Raw genomic sequence first — 12,242 nt, forward strand, 5'->3', positions numbered from 1 at the left:
TGGCATAGGAGTGACTGATAGGAATATATGTGTCCATTTTAGGGTTAGATATAGGTATACTATATCTACAGCAAAGGGTGATTACACCACCTTGCCCCAGCTGTCGTGCAGCCAGTTGTGTCTGTTTTAGATGGCCAGCCAGGGGTGGCATAATACATGCTTCAGCCCCTGGTAGGCCCTAGGTACACCTATGCCCTGGGTACCTGTGGTACACTGTACAGGGACTGATAAGGTGGCCCAGTACCAATTGGTAAATGCACCTAAAGTACACGGTTGTCAATTTAGCAGAGAGAGCAGGAAGCCTGGGGTCCTGAATAGCAGGATCCCAGGCCAACTAAGTCAAAAACCAGCAAAACACTAGGCAAAAAAGTTGGGGGTAACCATAGTCAGATATCCACCCTCCTACACATGTTGTTGTTGACTATCCCGGTTAAAGTTAACCAGAGCCCCAGCGTCACAAAATGGATGCTGCTGCCACCGACACAAGTCTGACCTCCTGCTGCTGGGAGTCCTTCCAGTCACGGAGGTTTGGACAATAGGTTTACTGCCTGGGGAGGTGCGAGCACCACCCCAGACAGGTCTTTGTGTATTGGGACAGGGAGGGCTGAATAGAATGAGACACTGCCTGGAGCACACAAGGTGCTCCATGCATACCCCAGTTCAAACCGGTTGCTGGGGCACTCCAGCCCCAGCTCTGGCGTGAAATTGGACAAAGGAGAGGGGGTGTAACCACCCCCCTTCCTGGTCCTGAGACTTTAAATTAATCCTGAATTGAAACTTGAAACGAAACTCTGGACCTTCGACATTCTGCTGAAGACTGAAGACTGCAGAATCTCCCTTGTGGCCAAGGAGTGACCACCCTGGGCAACCAGGCACCATCCAGCAAATCAACGGCTTGCTTTGTCGACGTTCCCGCCGGAACCCGAGCACAGAGCCTGACACGACCCAGACTTCCAGACCTCTCTGACCCTCTCTTCACGACTGTAGCATAGCTGAGATCCGTGGAGGCGACGAGACACATGGGACCGGACATCTTGGAAAGCCTGCAACTTGCTAACTGTGCAGCTCCTGAGGCATCCTCGCAGCTGTGCACTGGGGATTGAGAAACCCCGAACCTGAGCTCCACCTGCACCGAAGATCAGCCCTCCACACTCCACGAGTTCTGCGTGGGGCCCTTCTGCTTGTGTTCTGCTTGACGCATTGTCCGGTTGCTGGCCCGTTAGCTAGTAGCCTCTGTGACGACAATCCTTTTGAACCACCTCGCTGGTCTGGTTGCTCCAGACTGGCCCTGGCTTCCCTGCAAAGGTGAGGCACACCAGACCTTGCTGGTTCGCACCAGAAGCCTTTGTTGAATCCTCCATCTGCGAGAACCTTCGTGGGACAGTTCGTCTCCAGCACCTGGTTGTCCTCGACGCCTCCTGGTCCACGTGGCTGCCAAGACAAGGTTCAAGACAGCACCTGATTGCTGCTCGACGTCGTCTGGTTCCTTCCTGGTTCCACACGGTCATGGGCTAGTGACCCAGACTCTGTCCCCTCTGCTTTCAGGTCCTCTTCATCTTCGATCCACCCTTGGATCCACCCGGACATCTAACTCTTGGTCGCCTGCAGCATCTTTCTTCAAATGCTCCATAGGATTCAACGGCGAAACCCGACACATTTTCACACCTATGCACCCGCCGTCCGTGGGTGAGGTAACGCGAGTACTTCGGTGCTCCCAAGGGTATTGACTATCCAAGAGTCTAGGTTTTTAGTTGTTTCCTCCTAGCTAAACCGGAAGTGTCCTAAATCCTTCATTTTCTAACTTCTAAGTTCCCATTGACTTTGCATTGACTCATGCGTGTGTATAAAGACACTGCACGCGCCACCTGTGGGCCTCCTACTCCTAACCTAAGGTTCAGATAGTGTAGCTCCAGCGATTCTCTAGGCCCTAGGCCTTCCCTTTTCTCATGACGTGGTACTTCTACCACTTTCTTAGTATATGGTTTGCTTCGCCCCTAGGGCCTAACCGTAAATTGTGCAATTTAACGTATTCTGACTAAGTATCTTGTTATGTGCTTTTGCCTCTGTTCTCATAAAGAGTTCAGAGGAGTGTGTTAGTAAATAAATACATATATATTTTATATATATCCTGTGTGGTGTCCTTTCATTTGATATTCAAGGGGTTACATATGGTAAAACAGCTGGCTTTACACGCCCCAAGAGTCTTTTAGCCTAAGACTGTTCTGTCCACGCTACCACTAGGATAGCTGGTCTATAAGGTTGACTTACAACCATCACCATAAGGGTTGTTTGGACTGGTGCAAGGTGCTCACTAGAATAGTGAACATCATATACCAGGCCAACTTCTCACAGTTGTTTTATTGGTTTTATTTAACCGGCTCATTACTGTAAAGTTCTCTAGTTTACCTCAAAATATGTTAAAAAAATAATAATAATACAGCACAAAGAGTTTTCATCCCAATTTCTGTTGCAATTCAATCTATCTAAATTGAAGAGTGGTCTTTTTTTCTCTTTCAGATGGCATCTCCTGCTTTTGGCACAGCTGTCTTTGGCAGCTCTAAGGTCAGTGATTACGTTTTGTGTCTTTTTGTCAGGCATGTGGTGTTAGTAATATACCTGTAACTAGAATGTATATAATTCAGAATTATTTATTCTGACAGCAGGTTATTGTGAAAACAAATTGGACATCATCACGCAGATAATGTTATTTGTTGTATCATAATTGTCTAACAGCAGTTGCCAACAGCCTACCCGCCTTTCCTGGGTCCGTCTGCGACTCCGGCCCAGCTGCAGGACTTTCTGTCAACCAAGGGTCGCTATTTTGGGCTGTCGGACCTCGCCGGTGCGCCTTTGTCACCCGCGGGATATACTGGGGATCCTCGCCCTTATTCGACAATGGCTCCAGCCCTGACGTCGTTGACGGCTCCGGCCTCGGCGCAGCGAGACCCCCTTGGATCCATGCATGGATCCCAGCCGACATCGGTTATCTGAAAGAGACACGTTAATATTAGATTCCTTACCTTAGAATATCCCCAGGCGTCAGACTGGATCCGGAAATTTTTGCGTAGCGGTACCCTTGCGCTTCGGTAGGCGTCGTCTGCGGCTCCGTGTCAGTCTTCGGCGTCGTGGGCGCCGTGATGACGTCGTCGGAGTACTTAGACGCCGCCTCCGCGTGCTGACGTCAGTTCTTCTTTTTTCCGCGCCAGCAAGGCAAGATCTGGAAAAAGCAGTAACCCTAGTCAATTTTTGACTAACTTTTTTGATCACTTTTGATTGCTCTCGAAGTCTTTTGACTCCGAACGGTGCCATAGGGATGCCCGGCTTTAAGCACTGCGATGATTGCGACCGCCTGATGTCGGTCACAGATCCTCACCGTATGTGTTTATCGTGTCTAGGCGTCGACCACGACGACAAGGCCTGCTCCGACTGCCGGGCCCTCTCTTCGAAAGCCAGACGGGAGCGGTCCCGTAGGCGACTCGAACTCCGGCAGTCGGTCCCGCGCCGCGAGAGGTCTCGGTCCCATGGTAGGTCGAGGGACAGGCCGCGGGCTCGGAGCCACCACAGCTCCGAGAGTAGGCCGCATTCCTCCGGGTCGAAGTCGTCGTCAGGTAAGAGGCACAAGAAGTCCAAGCGGCGTCATCGCTCTTCGGACTCCCCCGACGCTCGCGCGATGCGGCCGGGGGTTCGGGTGACACCACCCACGCGGCTCCGTCGGAGTCGCGGGCGCCGCGTCCTGCTCCACACCCTCCGGTCCCTGGGCTGAACGCGTCGCCGGAGGAGATCAAGCGCTTCCTCATGGCCATGAGGAAACTCTCTCCTCCGACGGGCTCCGCGGCGCCTTCGGGCCCAGCGGACCCGTCTGGGGCCCCTAGCGGGTCGGCGGCTCCGGCACCGACGCCGTCGGGTGCTTCGGCCCCGACGCCTTCGGGCCCGGCGCCGCATGTTCCCACTATCCCGACGCCGCCGGCGCCGAGGGGTTCAGTTGTTCCGGCGCCGCTGGCGCCTTCGGGCCCGACGCCGCTGACCTCCTTCGGGATCTGGTTCGTCGCCGGTGGACCTTACGACCTCCCCGGCGTCGGACCCTCAGGTTTCGCCTCCGGCGCGGTCCTCGGGCGGCGCCGTCCCCGGTTCCACCTTCGTTCCTGTTCAGACGTCGGGACGGCCCCGATGGGCGCCGCTCCAGACGTCGTTTGGTGAGTTTCACTTTTAGGAACAGGCCCCATTAGTTGAGAACCCTGAGTTTCAGGAGATGGGTGATGAAGAGAACTGGGAGGGGTCTGAGGACCCTCTGACCAGAGAGTGTCAGTCTCATGAGGACTGGACAGGAGAACTTGGGGAGGCCAGTGGCCTGGACACCTCTCCAGACACTGGTTTTGTCTCCCCTCCTACCGTGGCTTCGGAGGAGGGGGCAACCTATAGTGTGGTGCTGATGAGGGCTGCCAAGGCCTTGGGCCTTGAGCTCCCCGTCGCGGCCGTGAGGACTAATCTCCTCACTGAGGTCCTTAAACCGCAGTCAAGCTCGGCCGAGCCTCTGCTGCCTTTTAATGAGGCCTTGACCGACGTTCTTCTGGGCACTTGGTCCAAGCCCGCTACGGGTTCACCCGTAGATCGGAACGTGGCCAGACGCCACCGCCCAGCCCCGGGCGACCCATGTTTCCTGTCCACCCACCCCACCCCCGAGAGCCTGGTCATCCAGGCCTCCAATTCCCAGACCGCATTCCCGTCCGCCCCGCCGGACAGGGAATCCAAGAGGTATGAGCAGTATGGAAAGAAGATATTCTCATCCCTTAGTCTGGGCCTGCGGTCTTCCAACACCGCATGCCTCTTGGGCCGTTACACCCACTCTCTGTGGGATACGGTTGCGGACGTGCTGCCAGAGTGTCCGTTGGAGGTACGGGCCAAACTCGGCCAAACCCTTGTGGAGGGCCGGGACGCAGCCAAGTATTCCATTAGATGTTGGCTGGATACCACCGACTCGCTAGGCAGAGCGATGGCAACGACGGTGGCGGTCAGACGCCACGCCTGGCTGAGGTCCGCCAACTTTTCGGCAGATGTCCAGAACACACTCATGGACATGCCGTTCGATGGCCGTCGCCTCTTTGGCGACAAAGCTGACCATGCGCTCGAGCGCTTTAAGGACTCCAGGGCTACGGCCAAGTCCTTGGGCCTCTCGGCCCCGCGCCAGCAATCGGCTGCTTATCACTCCTTTCGTGGCCACGGAAGGGGTGCACCCACACGTGCCGCTAGCCTCGCTCCGCAGGGCAATACCCAACGCGGTGGCGGCCGTGGTACCCGCCGTCCGGGCGGTAGGGGTCAACGGCGAGGTCAGTCCACACCTTCCCCCGCAGCATCCGCCTCAAAACCCTCCTAGTCCGTGCTTTCAGGCCCATGTGACGCCAGTGGGGGGCAGGGTTCGCCATCACCACCTCCACTGGCGCACTGTCACTTCGGACAGGTGGGCGCTGCAAATCGTCCGAAGGGGCTACTCCTTCCCTTTCGAGGCGACTCCTCCAGCCATGCCACCGCAGAACCACCGTGTATCGGGGGATCATTTGCGACTTCTGCAGGAGGAAGTTACGGCCCTCTTGGCCAAGGGGGCCATCGAGCGCGTTCCTGGGCCAGAAGGAGGGTGTGGTTGCTACTCCCACTGCTTTCTGGTACCCAAGAAGGGCAAAGGGGGCCTGCGCCCTATCTTGGATCTATGGAACGTCAACGGCTTCCTCCGGAAGGAGAAGTGCAAGATGCTGACACTGGCTCAGGTCTTAGCTGCCCTGGACCCAGGAGACTGGATGGTAGCGTTGGACTTGCAGGACGCTTATTTCCACATCCCCGTCCTGCCGGCCCACCGGCGCCACCTGCGGTTCACGGTTGGCCACGAGCACTTTCAGTTTACCGTGCTCCCCTTCGGCCTTACCACGCCCCACGGGTGTTCACAAAGGTGATGGCGGTGGTCGCAGCTCATCTGCGTAGGTTAGGGGTTTCAGTCTTCCCCTACCTCGACGACTGGCTGTTGAAGGCGGGCTCGCCCCAGACAGTCGTCAGCCACCTCCAGACTACGGCCGACCTGCTGGGGTTCTCCATCAATGTGCCGAAGTCACACCTGTGCCCCTCTCAGAAGCTCCTCTTCATCGGAGCGGTTCTAGACTCAGCGCAGTTTCGGGTTTATCCACCCGAACAGAGGGTCCGGGATATTCAGGCTCTGATTCCTATCTTTTAGCCGTTATCCCGGGTCTCGGTCAGGTTGACGCTGCGGCTTCTGGGGCTGATGGCCTCCTGCATCCTTCTGGTGCATCACGCCAGGTGGCGGATGCGGGCTCTGCAGTGGGACCTGAAGTTTCAGTGGGCCCAGCATCAGGGCAACTTGTCCAACCACGTCCTGATCTCGGAGGGCACTGCGAGACAGCTGCAGTGGTGGCTCGCGGACCGCGATTGGGTCAGCGGCAGATCCCTCTCCCTTCCCCAACCGGAGCACATAGTTGTGACGGACGCGTCCCTCCAGGGCTGGGGAGGCCACATGGGAGAGGCGGAGATCAGAGGCCTCTGGTCTCCGGTAGAGGCCCGGCTCCACATCAACCTGTTGGAGCTCCGGGCGATTCGTCTAGCACTGAAGGCATTCCTCCCCTCTGTCCGGGGGAGTGTAGTGCAGGTGTTCACGGACAACACCACCGCCATGTGGTACTGCAACAAACAAGGCGGGGTGGTTTCGTGGACCCTTTGCCAGGAGGCTCTTCGCCTTTGGCAATGGCTGGAACGCCAGGGCGTGACCCTGGTGGCTCAACACCTGGCAGGTTCTCTGAACGCCAGGGCGGACGAGCTCTGCCGTCGGTGCATGATGGATCACGAATGGCGTCTGAACTCGGACGTGGCGCAAGGCCTCTTTCAGCGATGGGGAGAGCCTTGGTTAGATCTATTCGCCACCGAAGAGAACGCACAATGTCATCAGTTCTGCGCGTTGGAATTTCCAAGGCGGCACTCGCTCGGAGACGCTTTTCGTCTCGAGTGGAGTTGCGGTCTGTTGTACGCCTTTCCGCCTATACCACTTCTGCCCAGAGTGCTGAAGAAGATCAAGCGCGACCGGGCCCAAGTCATCCTTTCGACTCCGGACTGGGCGAGAAGGTACAGGTATCCAGAGCTACTCGGTCTGTCAGTCGATGCCCCGGTTCGTCTGCCTCTTCAGGAGGACCTTCTGTCGCAGCAGCAGGGGACGGTCCTCCACCCGAACCTGTCCAGTCTCCACCGCCATGCTTGGAGATTGAGCGGCGACAGTTGAGGCCATTTGACTTGCCTCCTGAAGTCTGTAACGTCATTCTGGCAGCCAGGCGTCCCTCCACTAAGTCGGTATACGCCTGCAGGTGGAACAGATTTGTGGCATGGTGCACAGCAAAGGCTGTGGAACCTCTCAATGCCCCTCTTTCTGAGGTTCTTCTCTTCCTTCTTTCTCTTGCCCAGCAGGGTTCTGCTCTGGGCACTATCAAGGGCTACCTTTCTGCCCTTTCAGCCTTTCTCAGGCTGCCTGATCAACCTTCTTTGTTCAAGTCCCCTATTGTAAATAGATTTCTTAAGGGCATCACACACACGTTTCCTCCTGTTCCGTTTGTGATGCCTCAGTGGGACTTGAACCTGGTTCTTACATTTCTGATGTGCGCTCCCTTTGAGCCACTTCACAACTGTCCTCTTCGCCTTCTGACTTTGAAGACTGCTTTCCTGGTTGCCATCACCTCTGCCAGGAGAGTGAGTGAGCTCCAGGCCCTTTCTTGTACTCCACCTTTCCTTTCTGTCCATCCGGACAAAGTGGTGCTGCGTACCAAACCTTCTTTCCTGCCCAAGGTTGTCACGGCCTTCCACATCGGGCAGTCTATCACCTTGCCAACCTTCTTCCCGCCTCCGCATCCCTCTAAAGAGGAAGAGCGGCTACACCGTCTGGACCCAAAACGTGCGCTCTCATTTTATTTGGATCGCACACGCCAGTTCCGGGTGGATGACCAACTCTTTGTTGGTTACGTGGGCGCTAAGAAGGGGAAAGCGGTACATAAGAGGACCATCTCCCGGTGGATTATCTTGTGTATCCAGGCATGCTACTCCTTGGCTAGGAAGGAGCCCCCTGCTGGATTACGGGCTCATTCTACCCGAGCCACGGCGACTACCACTGCCCTGGGCAGGGGTGTGCCCTTACAAGACATCTGTCAGGCAGCTACGTGGGCATCGCTGCACACGTTTGCAAGACACTACTGCCTGGACAGCCAAGTCCGGAGGGATGGCTTCTTTGGCCGTTCCGTCCTCCAGGACTTTCTGGTGTGATTATTGGTTCGCAGACCCACCACCGGGGTTGGTATTGCAGGGGTATCTATTCTAAGGTAAGGAATCTAATACTAACGTGTCTCTTTCAGATGCACAAGTTACTACTTGTGTAACGATATATCTGTAAGAGATATTAGTTAGTATTAGATTCCTTACCGACCCACCCATCCTCCCTGTGGGAGAGTAGGGTCTGCAATCCTATGATCACCCAGATTTTTGCTTTTTGCTGCACTGGTTTACGACTTTCCCTGGCTGTGGGCCTGCTAATCAGACCCACAGCCTAGCTGTTCTCTCTATCCAAATTGTACTCAGGTACTGAATTGGCACTGGGCCCTCTCCAAGTCCCTGTACCCAGGGCTGAGGTGTACCCAGAAGTCTCCCAGGGGCTGAAGCATGTATTATGCCACCCCTGGGCTGACTAACTAAACTGACACAACTGGCTGCACGACAGCTGGGGCAAGGTGGTGTACTCACCCTTTGCTTTAGATATAGTATACCTATATCTAACCCTAAAATGGACACACAGATCTCCTATCAGTCACTCCTATGGCAGGCCTTAACAATCCTGAAGGCAGAGTGCTTGGAATCGTGTGAGATGGTGCTCTGGCATGAGCTGAGCCTGTCTGCGGCTTTCGGGATCCATCCCTTAGCCGTTTACATGATATCGCATACCATATACTCTTAAGTGCATTATAATCCTCGCGGTTATATGCCAACTCTGGTATCGCTTTATCAAAACATGTCGAGTAAGGTGTCATACGAATTGGAATACTAACCCCTCGCCAATTCTGGCGACGGGGTTAGCATTCCACCCTTCTAGAGGGACACGACATGCATGTAACCTATAACCCGGTTAAAAGTCAGACAGAGCCTTAGCATCCACAAAATGGATGCTGCCACCGAGACACAAGTCTGCCCTCCTGCTGCTGGGAGTCCTCCCAGAGCAGGAGATAAGGACAAAGGGTTTCCTGCCAGGGGCGGTGCCAGCACCGTCCCAGACAGGGTTTTGTGTATTGTAGGTAGGCAGGGCTTCAGAGGAAGGTGACTGCACGTGGCACCCCGGTGCTCACTGTGCATAGGCTGGCTTAAACCAGTTCCAGGGACACTCCAGACCCTGTGCTGGGGAAAAGCCCGCCAAGGAAGTGGGTGTAACCACCCCCCTCCTGGTCCCACCCCTAGGGCAGGACTTAGTCGCGTGCCAGCCCCCTTTTCCAAGATAAAGGTAGAGACTGGCCCCCTTCCAAATCAGATCATCTTTGAATCCTGAAACTACTTTCCACGAAAGGAACTCAAGACTTCTTCCTAAGATTTCTCCCTTGTGACTAAGGAGTAGTCACCCTGCATCCGCAGGCACCATCTTAAGAACACTGCGGTCTGCTGCAAGTCTCTCCTCCGGATCAAGACTGCCCAGCTTGACGAGAACCGGCTTCCCTGGCACCTCTGACCTCTACCTACATCATCAGTCACGCTGAGATTCGTGGGTGTGACGAGACCTCGAGGGACCGGCCATCTTTAAGACTGCACGACGCTTGCCCAGCACGACTCCCGAGGGACCCTCGACTGAGTGCTTTGGGGTACGAGAAGCCCCGACCCTGAGCAGCTCCAGCACCGAAGAGCAGCCCCCCAGCATCTCCACGATCGGCGTGGGGCCCTTCTGCTTTTTGCTGCTCACCGCGTTGTTTGGCTACTAGCCCGCTGGCTTGTGGCCTTCCGAACGACGCCCGACGACAATACTGCTGCTAGTCTGGTTGCTCCAGACTGGCCCTTGCTTCCCTCCATCGGAGAAGTACCCTGGACCCTCCTGGTCCAACTAAGACGCCATTTTAGGTCCACCGCGTGGGCCTTGCATTTGCCAAGACTTGTTGCCCAATCCTGGGTCCAGCGACGTCGACAGCAAGAACCTTCGTGGGACAGCTCGCACCTCCATCCTGGTCGCCGACAACGCCTCCTGGTCCGAGAGACTGCAGAGCCCAGCAGCGCCCACTCACCTGACTGCGGTGACTTCGCCCGGTGCCATCCTGGTGCCCACTCAATCACTGGCTAGTGATTCAAGAACTTGGTCCCCTCTGCTTTCAGGTTTCCTTCTTCCTTGATCCAGGCTTGGATCCATCGAACTTTTCTTCACTGGTCGCCTGCCAGCAACTTCCTTCTTCCAGGCTCCTGGTCCGGCAACGAGATTCCCGACGTCTTTTCAGACCTATGCAGCTGCAGCCCCTGGGCTAGGTAACTTCGGCACTTCGGTGTCCCAGCATAGCCTCACTATCCAAGGGTCAGGATCCACTGTCATTTTCCTCCTACCAGGTCGGGTTTGCCCGTGAACACTAACTTTGCCTTTACTAGCTTCCATAGACTTTGTCCCGCATCCCGCGTGAGAGTGCACACTCTGCACCCGAGTCCCCTAGGTCTCCTAGAAGTAATCTAACGATTCTATAGTCAAGTCCTAGCGATTCCAAAGCCTATTAGTACTGTACTTACCTGCTAGTAATTTCGCATTCCACTTTTAAAGTATATGGTTTTTCATGCCCCTCGGGCATTTGTGTATAACGTGCTAACTTAAGTATTTTCATAAGAGTTTTGTTGTGTGCTTAGCACCCTGTCCTCATAAAGAGTACAGGGTTGTTGTGATTCTAATAAACACATTGTTTATTTTCATAACACTTGTGTGGTGTCCTTTCACTGGGTGTTCAAGGGGTAATGTGATGGTAAAACAGCTGGCTTAACACGCCCTCTAGAGTCTTAGCCTTAGACTGCTCGTATCCACGCTACTAGGATAGCTGGTCTATAAGGTTGACTTACAACCAATCATCAATAAGGGTTGTTTGGACTGATATATAGTGATCACTAGAATAGTGAACACTGCACATCAGGCCAACTTCTCACACTCCCCGTTCTGCGAACCAATATCTAGGGTTAGGGTTGTCCCCTTTCAGGGCCCTAGTTTCAATGGCACCAGTGTTGGTTTTTAACATGGCTCTGCGTTTCTGGCGCGGAAAAGCTGTGTCTAAGAACTGACGTCAGCACGCGGAGGCGGCGTCTAAGTACTCCGACGACATCATCACGGCGCCCACGGCGCCGACGGACGCGGAGCCGCAGACGACGCCTACCGACGCGCAAGGCTACTGCTACGCAAAAATTTCCGGATCCAGTCTGACGCCTGGGGATATTCTAAGGTAAGGAATCTAATACTAACTAATGTCTCTTACAGATATATTGTTACACAAGTGGTAACTTGTGCGACACCATACGACCTCCACCGATATCGACATGTAAGGCACCACCGCCAGGATCGGCTGGCCCCCCGGCCGATGTCGTCCCCGGCTTCCACCTGGCTTGGAGACAGTGCCGGAGCGGTGTCGATCGACGCAAATTCCGACGCCAATGGGGAATTTCTATTCCTTTCTCCATCCTCCTCCTTCTTTTCCGCCTGCCCAGCAGGTTACGGAGGACGTGGAGGACTGGGAGGGATCTGAAGCCCCTCTCGCAGGCCGATGCGAGTTAGACCAAGACTGGGCAGAGAATGTGGAGGGCGTAGGTGGACTGGATTTCTCTCCAGAACCTGGCACACTGTCTCCTTCTACCGTGGCTAGGGTGGGGGTGGTACTTATTCAGTGCTGTTGCGTAGGGCAGCCGAGTCTCTCCACCTCAAGCTATCTACAGTGGCCATCAGGACTAACCTGTTGACAGAAGAGCTTCGGCCGGCGGCTTCCTCTGTGGAGCCGCTGCTGCCCTGTGGAAAAGTAAATTTTGTCATGTTCTGTGTCCCTACGTGTCATCCATCATATGTTATGTGTGCATGATCAATATGCATATGTTATTCCCCATGTCCGATTCAAGACGCAATTATAGTTGTGTCCACCTCTGGTATGTCATTTCCAGTCCTCGTGAATACTACGAATATCAGGCCTATGTAAAGTTATGTTGCCAAGTTTCTCAGTGTGCACGTT

At 55.0% G+C, this 12,242-nt stretch overlaps 1 protein-coding gene across 4 annotated transcripts in view; it reads left to right on the forward strand.

Annotated features, from left to right (window-relative positions):
• The window catches only part of PARP4 (poly(ADP-ribose) polymerase family member 4), a 2,216,130-nt gene that overhangs the window by 1,790,926 nt on the left and 412,962 nt on the right, over positions 1-12,242 (forward strand). For all 4 annotated transcript variants that reach the window (XM_078657066.1, XM_078657067.1, XM_078657068.1 and 1 more), the window contains one exon: positions 2,518-2,562. In XM_078657066.1, the coding sequence (XP_078513192.1) occupies positions 2,518-2,562 (45 nt within the window). The remainder of the gene's footprint in view (positions 1-2,517; positions 2,563-12,242) is intronic.

Source organism: Lissotriton helveticus, chromosome 8 (genome assembly GCF_964261635.1).
Source record: "Lissotriton helveticus chromosome 8, aLisHel1.1, whole genome shotgun sequence".
Lineage (NCBI taxonomy): Eukaryota > Metazoa > Chordata > Amphibia > Caudata > Salamandridae > Lissotriton > Lissotriton helveticus.